This window comes from Pagrus pagrus (genome assembly GCF_965226575.1).
Source record: "Pagrus pagrus genome assembly, chromosome: 2".
Classification (NCBI taxonomy): domain Eukaryota; kingdom Metazoa; phylum Chordata; class Actinopteri; order Spariformes; family Sparidae; genus Pagrus; species Pagrus pagrus.
This window is the reverse complement of record NC_140186.1, coordinates 1,049,486-1,063,854: the sequence shown is the minus strand read 5'-3', so window position 1 is coordinate 1,063,854 and position 14,369 is coordinate 1,049,486. Positions and strand designations below refer to the sequence as shown.

General features: G+C 45.0%; 1 protein-coding gene across 3 annotated transcripts; it reads right to left on the bottom strand.

Annotated features, from left to right (window-relative positions):
- Nucleotides 1–3,866: 3,866 nt before the first annotated feature.
- On the bottom strand, nucleotides 3,867–14,204 carry traf5 (Tnf receptor-associated factor 5). 3 transcript variants are annotated; one of them, XM_084367568.1, is made up of 11 exons: nucleotides 13,470–14,204; nucleotides 10,815–11,084; nucleotides 10,167–10,230; nucleotides 8,845–8,946; nucleotides 8,327–8,491; nucleotides 6,090–6,167; nucleotides 5,642–5,716; nucleotides 5,465–5,557; nucleotides 5,232–5,372; nucleotides 4,927–5,092; nucleotides 3,868–4,709 (listed from the first exon to the last, which is right to left on the bottom strand). In XM_084367568.1, exons 1-11 carry the CDS (start codon nucleotides 13,475–13,477, stop codon nucleotides 4,123–4,125), a joined length of 1,749 nt encoding a protein of 582 aa, XP_084223694.1. In that variant the 5' UTR covers nucleotides 13,478–14,204; the 3' UTR covers nucleotides 3,868–4,122. The 3 variants fall into 3 exon arrangements, with proteins under 3 accessions (XP_084223693.1, XP_084223694.1, XP_084223695.1); XM_084367567.1 differs by having other exon boundaries at nucleotides 3,867–4,709; nucleotides 5,465–5,716; XM_084367569.1 differs by lacking the exons at nucleotides 8,845–8,946; nucleotides 10,167–10,230; nucleotides 10,815–11,084; nucleotides 13,470–14,204 and adding an exon at nucleotides 8,627–8,696 and having other exon boundaries at nucleotides 3,869–4,709; nucleotides 5,465–5,716.
- Between the last annotated feature and the right edge of the window lie 165 nt (nucleotides 14,205–14,369).

The following is a 14,369-nucleotide window of genomic DNA, read 5'->3' as shown; positions in this document are numbered from 1 at the left end:
TTCACGTGTCTCTCCTGATTGAAATAACGTCTTTTCACATCACTTTACATTACAGACATCACAGCAGACGAGCTGCATGGAGACATCTGATGTTTAAATCATCTCCAGCTGCTTCAGGTGTTCAGCAGAACGCTGCAACTCTGTTTTACTGTGAAGCTCCAGAAATGTTCTGTGGACTACGAGACTTCACCTGACTTTATATCATCAGGAGGAGACGATGACTGAGCCTGACTTTATATCATCAGGAGGAGACGATGGCTGAGCCTGACTTTATATCATCAGGAGGAGACGATGACTGAGCCTGACTTTATATCATCAGGAGGAGACGATGACTGAGCCTGACTTTATATCATCAGGAGGAGACGATGGCTGAGCCTGACTTTATATCATCAGGAGGAGACGATGACTGAGCCTGACTTTATATCATCAGGAGGAGACGATGGCTGAGCCTGACTTTATATCATCAGGAGGAGACGATGACTGAGCCTGACTTTATATCATCAGGAGGAGACGATGGCTGAGCCTGACTTTATATCATCAGGAGGAGACGATGACTGAGCCTGACTTTATATCATCAGGAGGAGACGATGACTGAGCCTGACTTTATATCATCAGGAGGAGACGATGACTGAGCCTGACTTTATATCATCAGGAGGAGACGATGACTGAGCCTGACTTTATATCATCAGGAGGAGACGATGGCTGAGCCTGACTTTATATCATCAGGAGGAGACGATGACTGAGCCTGACTTTATATCATCAGGAGGAGACGATGGCTGAGCCTGACTTTATATCATCAGGAGGAGACGATGGCTGAGCCTGACTTTATATCATCAGGAGGAGACGATGACTGAGCCTGACTTTATATCATCAGGAGGAGACGATGGCTGAGCCTGACTTTATATCATCAGGAGGAGACGATGACTGAGCCTGACTTTATATCATCAGGAGGAGACGATGGCTGAGCCTGACTTTATATCATCAGGAGGAGACGATGGCTGAGCCTGACTTTATATCATCAGGAGGAGACGATGACTGAGCCTGACTTTATATCATCAGGAGGAGACGATGGCTGAGCCTGACTTTATATCATCAGGAGGAGACGATGGCTGAGCCTGACTTTATATCATCAGGAGGAGACGATGACTGAGCCTGACTTTATATCATCAGGAGGAGACGATGGCTGAGCCTGACTTTATATCATCAGGAGGAGACGATGACTGAGCCTGACTTTATATCATCAGGAGGAGACGATGGCTGAGCCTGACTTTATATCATCAGGAGGAGACGATGGCTGAGCCTGACTTTATATCATCAGGAGGAGACGATGGCTGAGCCTGACTTTATATCATCAGGAGGAGACGATGGCTGAGCCTGACTTTATATCATCAGGAGGAGACGATGACTGAGCCTGACTTTATATCATCAGGAGGAGACGATGGCTGAGCCTGACTTTATATCATCAGGAGGAGACAATGACTGAGCCTGACTTTATATCATCAGGAGGAGACGATGACTGAGCCTGACTTTATATCATCAGGAGGAGACGATGGCTGAGCCTGACTTTATATCATCAGGAGGAGACGATGACTGAGCCTGACTTTATATCATCAGGAGGAGACGATGGCTGAGCCTGACTTTATATCATCAGGAGGAGACGATGACTGAGCCTGACTTTATATCATCAGGAGGAGACGATGGCTGAGCCTGACTTTATATCATCAGGAGGAGACGATGGCTGAGCCTGACTTTATATCATCAGGAGGAGACGATGGCTGAGCCTGACTTTATATCATCAGGAGGAGACGATGGCTGAGCCTGACTTTATATCATCAGGAGGAGACGATGACTGAGCCTGACTTTATATCATCAGGAGGAGACGATGGCTGAGCCTGACTTTATATCATCAGGAGGAGACGATGGCTGAGCCTGACTTTATATCATCAGGAGGAGACGATGACTGAGCCTGACTTTATATCATCAGGAGGAGACGATGACTGAGCCTGACTTTATATCATCAGGAGGAGACGATGACTGAGCCTGACTTTATATCATCAGGAGGAGACGATGGCTGAGCCTGACTTTATATCATCAGGAGGAGACGATGACTGAGCCTGACTTTATATCATCAGGAGGAGACGATGACTGAGCCTGACTTTATATCATCAGGAGGAGACGATGGCTGAGCCTGACTTTATATCATCAGGAGGAGACGATGACTGAGCCTGACTTTATATCATCAGGAGGAGACGATGGCTGAGCCTGACTTTATATCGTTTCTCCTTTTAGAAACACAGTTAAAAGCACCACACAACACTCTGCAAACATTTTGTCACTGAAAGTTGAATATTTGTGTCTACTTGCAGCTTTTCATTGAGTTTTTTTTTTAAATCTCGATGTGTGAAAAATTCATTTTGCTCTCTGTGGAAACAAAACCTGGTCACATTAAACCGTATGTTTATGTTCATGCCTCTGAGCTGCAGATAGTCGTGGCCAGAGGCATCATGTTTGAGGGTTTACAATATCTCAAAAACACCTTGAGGGAATTTCTACAGATTTGGCAGAAGCGTCCACTTGGACTCGGAGATGAACTGATCAGAATTTGGTGCTCAAAGGTCACTGTGAACTCACAACGCTTATTTATATGATAATTAGGACAACAAGGACAAAATGATGAAGTTATTAGTTTGTGTGATTCACAGATTTTGTACCGTACTTGAGTTGTAAACTCAAACTAACTACTTTGCCTAAAAGAAAGAATATGAAAGAATTCTGCATTAAAATGTTTAAAACGACTCGACCTTTGTTCTTCATGTTGTTGAGTCGTGTTCTCACATTATCCCAAGTGTTTCCAACAAAGTTCAAACCAGAGAAATCCACAGGTCTACTCGAGGTAACGGTGAGTTTCATCTGGTCGTCTGTCGCTGTAACTTCAGGAGAGAGTCAGAATGAATGATGTGTTCACCACCTGCATTGTGAGACTACATACTGTGCATTTAAATTACTTGATCTGAGCACCAATAGTTTTTCTCAGATGAACAGATCATTAAAGTGAAACTCTCGCCAAAAAGCAACCGAGGCTTTATTTATGATTGGGTATGAGTCAAACCTTCACGTACAAGCACACTCATGACCAAAGAGGCACTTTTAAGATTTACCGTAGTTTCGTTTTGGGGCAAGCTCATTTTGAACGGGAGTACATAGGGCATACCACGACGGCATCAAAATGTCTATTTTTAGACCACTAAGAAGGCTCCACACATCATGAAACTTTACTGGTAGCATCACCAGGGTCTCTACTCATGACACGAGCAGGAAGAACATTGTTTGTGTACACAAAGTGTGTGAAAAAGACGGTTTTGAACTACTTACGCTTAGCTACTGGGACTCCGGCGCGCCGCCGCCATTCCAGGCAAAAAGTGTCGATCTCCGAGTGCGGCCATCATGACGGAGAGTAACGGTGGGACGCTCCTCGGGCTTATTTCCAGATGAATTCGCGGATAATTCGTTGTTCTGTCGTTAGTCAAAAGCAACACTGACGTCCATGTTGTTGCTTTTGACTAACGACAGAACAACGAATTATCCGCGACATTTTGATGCCGTCGTGGTATGCCCTATGTACTCCCGTTCAAAATGAGCTTGCCCCAAAACGAAACTACGGTAAATCTTAAAAGTGCCTCTTTGGTCATGAGTGTGCTTGTACGTGAAGGTTTGACTCATACCCAATCATAAATAAAGCCTCGGTTGCTTTTTGGCGAGAGTTTCACTTTAAGTCATGATGGGCATTAAATAATTATGAGTAACAACAGAAAGTTTCTGAGTCAAACATCCATCAAACGATCCCTGAGATGATATTTAATATATATTTAATAATATAATATTTAAAGGAAAAGTTCAACATGTTGGTGAATTCGGCATGAGAAGTATCAAACTGAAGATCTGGCTCTCAGACAGAAAGAAAATAAATGTATTTCACAACATGTCAAACTATTCCTCAGTTATAACATGTAGATTTTGTTTTCAAGTTATCAGTCTGTGTGGTCGTCTACCACAGTGTCCTTCCTGAAATGACCACCAAAGTCAATAAAAAAATCTAATCCACGTGTTTTAAAAGACAAAATCTCACAGCTGCTCTAAACCTGTCCTGTCCACCTTCACTTTGACAAACAGCGTGTCATCGTTGACATACGCAGCGTTCTGGGGAGCTTCCAGCTTGTTGAGAGGAGTGAAGCATGAAAATCCAACAGCCACGTTGCTGACGGACTCGGCGGCGGGTCGTTGGAAACTTTTGGACGTCGGGTCGGGTCTAAAGCTGAGAGTGCGGTGATTACCGGCACCGCTCTGATCCAGAACAGACAGAGACACGGTCTGTCTGAAAGGCCATGGCAACAGAGCATCAAAGTCTCCTGGCATCAGGACAACGTAAAGGGACAGGTGAGTCCCTCTTCCCTCCCCGTCCCCGTTCAGATAGACCTTGGCAGCCATTTTGTAGCCGCAGCGCCCGGTGTGGAACGGCACGCTGCTCAGGCAAGGCGTCTGGCCTCTGGCCTCGGCCTCCGTCTTGTTCCTGAAGTCCTCGATCTTCCAGATCAGTTTGCCGTCGTAGGACGTGGCCTCGAGCTCCTGCAGGTGCTGCTTGTTCCGACTGAGCTGAGCAGCGTGGAGATCCAGGAGACCCGAGTGGTGCTTCAGACTCTCCTCCAAAGTTCCTGAAAAACCAACAGTGTTCACTGAAGTGTTATTCTGAACCTCAAAGCATTCTGGACTGTAAACTGCATCTTCTTGCAACAAGAAACAAACATTTTTAGGTGTGTAGGGACCTAAGACCACATCTACCTGCTCCGTTAAAAACTAACAGGTATTGTCAGAGCAGACGGAAACACTGACTCAGCAGGTTTATGGAGGCAGATCCTCAGGTTTTCTTACCCAGATGTTCTTTGAGGGCCTCGGTTGCCGACACTTCCTGCATCACAGCATCCAGAGACTTCCTGAGCTGCTCCAGCTCCTCCAGACCAGGACCCAGTCCCCGAGACACCTGCTGGACTTCCAGCTGGACGGTGGACAGAACGTCGTCCTGCCTGCTGAGAGTCCTCTGACCACACAGACAGACAGTAAGTCAGTCTCAACTGAATATGATTTGTTGTGATTTAAAGAAGGTTTTGTGGGTGTGGTTTGATGGCTGATGAAGACGATGGCGCTCCAGATAAAATGATGGTGGACTGTTTATGAACCTGAGCTGTAGAGACCAAGTGTTCATGGCTGCTGTTCTGTTGCAGCAGCGGTCTTATTTCCTTCTGCAGACCAGCGAGCAGTAAACCATCTGTCTGGACCTCCTGCTGCCTCAGCAGCGCCTCCTCCTGGAGAACCTCCACCTGACCGAGGAGACAGCAGTCGGAGATCAACACTTCTGCCACATCTTTGTTTTCACACGGATCAGAATATCAGGTGAGTTTATCGGACGTACCTGTTGTTCCAGGTGAGTGTTGCTCCTCAGGACCAGCAGCATGTGATGATTGACGGCAGCGTCTTCATGCAGCTTCACTTTCCCTCTCTTACCCTGCAGGACACTTCTGTCAGCTAATGAACTCACTGAGTTTGTCTCATCGCTCAGGTGTTTCGCTGCGTCTTTAGACGAACTCACCTGCACGGAGCAGCCGAACCTCTTATAAGAACAGTTGACGTGAACCTCAGCACACGACTGTCCGTGCTCCGACAGCTGGATGACAACAGACACATTCAGACAGCTGCATCACAAACATTTGTTGATGTGTTCATTTATTGGACGGCTTTGTTGAATACTTGATTCTGATTGGACCGTCAGAACTTTCTGAAGTCTTTGTGTAAATCTTAGGTGCTACAGGTGTCCACACTGCCTCAGGAGTCTGACTGTGGTCTAAATCCAGCCTGGTTTCACCAAACCGACTGCCCTGGTCTGATTGTGGGTGCCAACAGCAGCTCAAGCCTCAAGTCCAAACTGTCCTCAGACATACACCGAGCAGAGCCGACTCACATTTGGTCCTGTGTTACCAAAACTCAGCCAAAGTCTGCTGCTCACTGTATCTGTAGGTTTATGGTGTGAGTGAGCTCACCTTGTGTCTGGGAACCTTCTGGGAGCAGCTGTTGGGACAGTCCACCTCCACCTCCGGACAGGAGCTCTGCACATGATCCTACAGAACCACAGACCCATTCAGCTCACTGACAGTGTGATGAGAATTTTGTAGTACATGTAGTGGAATGTGAATTGATGTTACACAACCCTCTTGATAGAGACTGTTAAATGTGAACTGTGACCTGTAACTTGTGACCCTTTGTATTGTTTTAAGACACATGTAATGTTGTACATTTATTCCTAACAATACAGCACCTGATGGCAGCATTACTAAGGTATTGGATGGATTAACCTCCCTATCTGTAGAATTAGCTGAAAATTATGGTTTCGTGATCCTCTGACAGGATGGTTACAGGACATTTTTGGAAAATTGGCAGGTTCTATAAAAGCTATGATGTTATCTGTAGCTGTGATGATTGCTATTCTAATCACTTGTGGATGTTGTATTCCCTGTTTGAGAGGACTGTTACAGAGACTCATTGACACCGCTGTGACCAAAACAACGCTGCTGTATGAAAGGGTCCCCACCACCGATGACTACCGAGAGGATTATAAGAATACAGCGCAAGAAAATGTTACATTCAATTTGACAGATGATGATTTATATGGTAACTTGTTTGATGAAGACAAGGACTCCACAGTTTAAGGGATAATTGCTGTTTATGTGTTTATTCTACTGAGTACATATTGAAAGTAACCCCATTTCTTTTATTCTTTTTACGTGCAAGGGATAGTATAGATAGGTAGGGACAGGTCCATAGCCAAGCCCGATGGGTTGACTAGCTTGGTGAGGATGTTTATGTTTTGTTTTGGGGTAACAATGTGATCAAAATGATTTTGAATTTGTGTTTATTTATATGTAACTTATGTACTTTGTCAAATGGAGTATCTGTGCATGGTTGCCGGGGCAGCAGGACCGTGAGAGAGTTTCCCTATCTAGAAGGATAATGGTAAACTAGAATGTTGTATGTACAAAATGTATGTTATAATTATGCTTAAAGTCAGCATAAACAGGAGGGATATGTGATGAGAATTTTGTAGTACATGTAGAGGAATGTGAAGTGATGTTACACAACCCTCTTGATAGAGACTGTTAAATGTGAACTGTGACCTGTGACTTGTGACTCTTCGTATTGTTTTAAGACACATGTAAGGTATTGAGTAAATCACTCAAGGTACTGAATGTATATTCAAATATTATCACTTCCTTCTGTGTGAGTGATGACTTTAGGTACAGAAGGGCAGGATGACAACACACCCACAGAGACAGATAAAAACCATGCGTGTCTTCTCAGACATTGAGTCTTCACTTTGTAACGGATCTGCGTGTCGCTCTGTGAATGCTCCTCTTGTACAAGATTAAAACCCTTGTTTGAATTTTGAGCTGACTCCAATCTCCTTCCTCCAGTTCTAAATGAACGCAGAATTATTTTAACAGACAGCTGAATCATTCAAACTTGTGACTCGTCGATACAATATACAACATCTCCACATTAAGATGTCTAAAAACAATGTTGCAGCCGTCAAATTGAAGTTATTACTTTGGTATTTGTTGACTTAGTTTTACAATGGAAATGAATTGTTTATTCTGCTTATGATAGCTATGATTGTTTATATATAATTGTTTTTGTTTTTTATGTCTCCCGGGGGCATGTTGTGCGTAACAGGTGGATATATGGGTCAGATGATTGCGCGGCGCCGCATTGGGAAAACCTTAAATGTTTGGTTAAGAGGCGGTGGTTGAAAACAGTTTTTTGACCACGTTATTTAAGTTTTTCGTTGCCATACAAGATTTTTTCGTTCTCTGTTGGATGTCTTAATAATAATAATAAGCATACAGTTTGGAATGGATTTAAGTTGTTAAAATAAAAGTTAAGATTTTTTAAACCGTGGCGAGCGAATATTTTTGGAGCGTGAGTGAAGCGGACCACCCCTTCAACACCACGGCTTTTAACAAGAAAAGCCGACACAAACAACTCAACCTTTGTTTATTCAACGCAACGTTTCATTTGGTCGCCTGTCGCTCTAACTCGAAGTCGGAGATGAGCTGAAACAGAACGTGAAGAAGTCACGTCAGATAGATTTCATCACTAAAGGTGGTTGTTTGATGGTGTGTTCACCTTCAGCGAAGTGGATTTTGGCCGCGGGATCATTTGTGTTTATTCGTGTTACTCGTTTGTTTATTCGCCCCAAACAGGACTACCACTCTGACTTTACCTGCACGAGGCTGAGTCTCTGCGGCTGCTGGCAGTGTGGGCAGGGCTCCATGCGGTGAGGACAGGCGTTGGTCAGGTGTTCCTGCAGGTGTCTCCTCTGTAGCGACGCGCTGCAGCCTGGATTGCAGCACTGCAGCTGCTCGTACTGACACGACCTCAGGTGCTCCTGCAGGAGGATGAAGTGATGGGAGATAAACCGTCACAGAGATCTTTGTTTCTATAGCGCCAACTCACAACATAAGTCACTTCATGACACTTTCCAAACTGAGCAGGTCTAAATCATACGGATTCATTTATTTACAGAGACCCAACATTCCCCCATGAGCGAGCACTTGGCGACAGAAAAAACTTCCTTTGAACAGGCAGAAGCCTCGAACAGAACCGGACTCAATGGTGGGCGGTCAACTGCCATCTGTACCATCGTCACTCCCCAATCTCTGCTGCGATGGTGTCTCCTGGTGGGGAGTGGCCGCACTTATTCACACATAATTACCCATTAAACAGTCAGACTGGGTCTACCTGCAGGTGGTGTAATGTGACGACAGAGGTGCATGCTGGGTAGTTGGAGCAGTACACTTCTAAATTGGAGATTTCTCGTTTGCAGCAGTTGTCCTGGAAAACCTGCAGGAGAAAACCGTCCATTAGAAACTTTTAGAAGTGATCCAAACTGGACGTGGACAGACACCAATGTGTCCTAACTGAGCGGCTGACATCCAGACAGGAGGAATAAACCACACACCTGCGATAACGACAGGTGGATCAGACATGGCCACTCCAGGTAACTCTAACACACACCAGGAGCTGAGCTCCATCAGCCGACAGGAGGATGGAAACAAACACTCAGCCATCTTCATTTTCTGATTTTCTGACTCAAGTCAAAATTCATTCTTCATTTCGACGGAAACTCTGAACTAGAGGCCGACATTTGTTCTGGAATCCCACGGGTCACGGGATTCCCGCGGGATGGGAGTCAACCATACTATTAATCACGTGATTGGGACGGTACAGGATAAAAAAGTTAACGGGAGCAGACAGGAGCGGGAACCAACCAATAGGACAACAACAACAAAAAAACATAGGACAGGTGCGCCGCCACTTTGTAGTTTTCTTTCCATAAGCCACGGCCCAGAAGCCAACAGTGCTTCCAGCCGCCGCTTTCCATCGGAATATCACCTGTCCGACTCGGTGCACTCTCAGGAGCCCCGAGTCGGAAAGTTGATATTCCGACCAAAAGGGGGCGTCCCTCGCTAAAATATTGCGAGACAGCTGCGAGCTTTCCCACTTTTCCCACTTCCCACGAGTGGTGTCCCATGCAACTGGAATGCAGCATAAGAGGCACACTTGCAAGGCAAATTCTGTTTGGGTTAATTCAACTAAGGCAGGCATGGTGTGACCCATGTGTTGTTTTCTTGTTTGTTTGTTGTTGTTTTTACTGTAACTGACCTCCAAAAGAGCTGGAAACAGGGACTTAGCAGGTGGTCCGCCATAGAAAAACCATAGGGACCACAGGCCATGTGTTATTAATGTTTTGTGCCCTTTAGTGAGTTTTTTGTTTGGATTAAGGCAATAAATGACTCCCTATATTACCACAGATGAACTGTTCCTGTTGCCATATCTTTTGAAATAACACAGCAGAAAGTAATCTAAAAAGAATGGGGAGAAGATCAAATCGAATTCAATGTGCTGCCTGAAGACTGCAAGAAGAAACAAAAATGGGAGGGGAGCGGTACAGGAGTGGGAGTCATTTTACCAGGAGTGGGATGGGACAGGAGTGAAAATCCACTCCCGTGTCACCCTCCACTCTGAACGTGTGAACGTGCAGCTGTGTGTTCGGTTCTGACCTCTGCTGGTGTAATCACGGCTCCGTCCACGGGACAAACTGGACCGGACGGTGCTGAACGCTCACTGAAACACAAAGAAGACAAAAGAGACCGCCGACTGAACCAACTGGACCACGTACACAGGACACGCCCACCAGGTACAACACACCCGACTGTAAGGTGCTTCAGTCCACCTTAAATCAGTCTTGGTGATTTAAGGTGGACTGTGTCTGTGTGAGTGTGTTTTAAGGTGGACTGTGCAGGTGTGAGTGTGTTTTAAGGTGGACTGTGTCAGTGTGAGCGTGTTTTAAGGTGGACTGTGTCAGTGTGAGTGTGTTTTAAGGTGGACTGTGCAGGTGTGAGTGTGTTTTAAGGTGGACTGTGTCAGTGTGAGCGTGTTTTAAGGTGGACTGTGTCAGTGTGAGTGTGTTTTAAGGTGGACTGTGCAGGTGTGAGTGTGTTTTAAGGTGGACTGTGTCAGTGTGAGCGTGTTTTAAGGTGGACTGTGTCAGTGTGAGTGTGTTTTAAGGTGGACTGTGCAGGTGTGAGCGTGTTTTAAGGTGGACTGTGTCAGTGTGAGCGTGTTTTAAGGTGGATTGTGTCTGTGTGAGCGTGTTTTAAGGTGGACTGTGCAGGTGTGAGTGTGTTTTAAGGTGGACTGGCTCCTACAGCAGTCCTTGGAGACAGTGGAGGCAGTAGATGTGTCCACAGGAGTTCTGCTGAGGGTTGAGCACGACTCCTCTGCAGACGGGACAAACAAACTCCTCCTTCAGCGTCAACACAAACTTCAGGGAGTGCTGGATGGAGGTCAGCTCCGCCTCCCAGGAGCCCGCCGGGCCCGTCGACCTCATCCTGGACTCCTCGGACCTCACAGACTCCTCAGACTGCAAACTGGACTCCTTCGATCCTCCCAGCTTTGCGTTCGCTGTCGCCATGAGCCTGCAGGACGACACACTGAACACATCAAACAGGCGATCCCACAGATCCGATTATCGTTTTCTCTCTTAATTAAAACGTTTTAAATTCTGCTTTAACAATTTGCAGTTAAAGTTCACAGACACGTGTGGAACAGTGAGTTTATAAGAGAGTAACACGTTTTGACTGAATTGTTTTTGTCATCTTGTTCAGTCATGTTCAGTGTGGTGATCCTGACAGGTGACCCTGACAGGTGATCCTGACAGGTGACCCTGACAGGTGATCCTGACAGGTCACCCTGACAGGTGACAGCAGGTCACACTGACAGGTGACCCTGACAGGTGACCCTGACAGGTGACAGCAGGTGATCCTGACAGGTGACCCTGACAGGTGATCCTGACAGGTGACAGCAGGTGACCCTGACAGGTGACCCTGACAGGTGATCCTGACAGGTGACCCTGACAGGTGACAGCAGGTGACCCTGACAGGTGACCCTGACAGGTGATCCTGACAGGTGACCCTGACAGGTGACAGCAGGTGACCCTGACAGGTGATCCTGACAGGTGACCCTGACAGGTGATCCTGACAGGTGACAGCAGGTGACCCTGACAGGTGACCCTGACAGGTGATCCTGACAGGTGACCCTGACAGGTGACAGCAGGTGACCCTGACAGGTGATCCTGTCTGACAGGACTGTTTGTGCTATGTATGTTTATCTCAACTTTACAGGGAAGTTGAGATTCCACAGAAACTGTCTGTTGGGACCGTCCGCCTACAACCGCCATCTTGGCTCTCCGCCATTTTGTTTCTTTGACTACAACCGCCATCTTGGCTCCTCTTTCTTTATCTCTGACAAACACACACACACACACACACACATGCTTGTTTGTTATTTGTGCTTGAGTTTTTCTTAGTTTAGTTTCATAGTTTAGCTGCTTTGGTTGAGTAATTGATTTGTGTTTATTGAAAGTATTATTGATTTAATCAATTTGCTAACAATAATAAAGTCTATTACATTGTACATGGCAGTTTTCTGTGATTATTTTGTGCATATGTTTTGTAACATTTGGTTGTGATGGTCAGCGCTCGGATTCATTTCCTTCACTGTTCCTTTAATCGTCCATATTTTACAAATATTGACATTTAAAGTGAACCCGTCTTTGAGACTAAGTTTGGTCTTGTTATTGGTCCCTGATTTCAGGGTGGTGCCCCGTTTTAACCATTTGAAAATTAATTATATTAATTTTTATTTTATTAAGTTTGATAGTTATTTTCAATAATCATTAATTCCTAATAACCACACCTGCCCAACCATCCACTCCCAACAGTCCCACAACAATGATCTGGATCTCGTCTTTGCACGTCGCATGATTTGTATTTAGTGTTGACCTGCATTTTGCCTCACAGGCTACACAGGGTCAACTTCTCTGCCCTCTGATTGGTGGATTAGTTGCACCTGCAGGCAGAACTCAGGGCGCTAAAAACTCAATACATTCTGGACCATCTCTAGACTGAACATGTGTAAATAATATTCTGCTGAGTGGGCCGTCAGTCAGAGCCCGTTGTCATGGTAACCTTAAATATCAGCTCACTGTCCAGAAAAACTGAAGAGTTCCTGTGATCAGAGGATACAACTACCCGGCGTCATACTCGAGTAACAGTACTTCAGTGAAACTGAAAGGCACCAACATGAACAGTACTCGAGTACAGGTCTGAAAGTATCTGATAGTTAATGTATTTAAGCATCAATAGTACAAGTAAAAGTAAATATATATAAATATATAATATCATCATTCAATAATATTGTACTTTTTACTCTACTACATTTATTTTATAACTTTAGTTACTAGTTACTTTGCAGATTACATGCTATATATATACATACAGTGTGTATATATATATATGGAATGTAACTGAGTATATTTACTCAGCTACTGTTCCTCAGTACAATTTTGAGGTACTTTCACTGTACTTGAGTATTTCCATGTTCTGCTGCTTTGTACTTCCACTCCACTACATGTATCTGAGCGCTTTAGTTACTAGTTACTTTGATTGTGGTGATCAGCTGACTCACAGTAAATACATGGATCCGTTACTTTACTGATACTTGCGTACATTTAACATCGGATACTTTAAGACTTCCCGCCGCTGTGACGAGACAATGAAGTAAAAACAAAGCACGATGGAAAAGTAATCTATTACAAGTCTCACACTGAAGCCCTTATGATTCATTAACAAAGGTAGAAAAGTAACTGAGCAGCGGATCGATTTAAAGTAAAAGTACTCATTACCCCGTCCACGTGCTGATGACAGACAGGCGCGCGCCCAGCGTGTGTGTGTGTGTGTGTGTGTGTGTGTGTGTGTGTGTGTGCGTGCGTGCGTGCTGTGTGTGTGCCGACAGACACTCACACTGACATCCGTGTAAAGAGCTCGTGTTCCCGCTCTGCTTTCACTTTCAACCCGGAGGCTGAAGGACCGCAGCCCGAGGAGACTGTCCCTCTGTCCCTCTGTCCCCAGTCTGTCCACAGTCTGTCCTCACTGTCCACAGTGTGTCACAGCTCATCCATATGACTGATCGATCGATTATCGGTGGTCGATCGAGCAGCGCAGCAGGAAGAGGAAACTGTCAGAGCAGGAAGTGAGTCAACAACCTGCTGTCAGCGCACAGCCCACAGTACTCCCGTTACTGCGGGGAGGGCGTGTAACTGAGTACATTCACTCAACTACTGTACTAGAGCACAGTTCTGAGCTACTTGTACTTGAGTATTCCTGCTACTTTATACCTCCACTCCACTACATTTATCTGATTACTTTTTAGTTACTAGTTACTTTACAGATTACATGCTGTTGGAAGAGTTTTCTGTTTCCACTGATGGAATGTAACTAAGTACATTTACTCAACTACTGTACTTGTATTTCCATCTTCTGCTACTTTCTACTTCCACTGCATTTATTTGTTAACTTTAGTTACTAGTTACTTTACAGATTACATGCTGCATCAGGACGTAACTACATGTAAATATATTTATAATTTACTTTTACGTGTACTTTTGATACTTGAGTACATCTAACAGATACTTTGAGACTTGTACTCGAGTACTCAGTCAGTTTATCACAAACATTCAACACATCTGGAGATACGTGGTTTTCACTGGGCAGGAAGGTAACCTGAAAAGTAACTTGTGACTAAAGTAATCCAGTAACTGTAGTGGAGTAGAAGGAGACAGTGCTCTAGTGAAGCAGCTCGATCATCACGATCACCTTTTTTATCTGATTGATGATAAAAATCAATTAAAATAAAAATGTGGT

Excerpts from the sequence above, each read along its gene's own strand:
- traf5 (XM_084367567.1), bottom strand. Across the intron at positions 8,947-10,166 it reads CCGTGATTACACCAGCAGAG|GTTTTCCAGGACAACTGCTG; the intron begins GTCAGAACCGAA and ends TTTCTCCTGCAG. Across the intron at positions 5,373-5,464 it reads ACACTCACCTGGAACAACAG|GTGGAGGTTCTCCAGGAGGA; the intron begins GTACGTCCGATA and ends CTCCTCGGTCAG.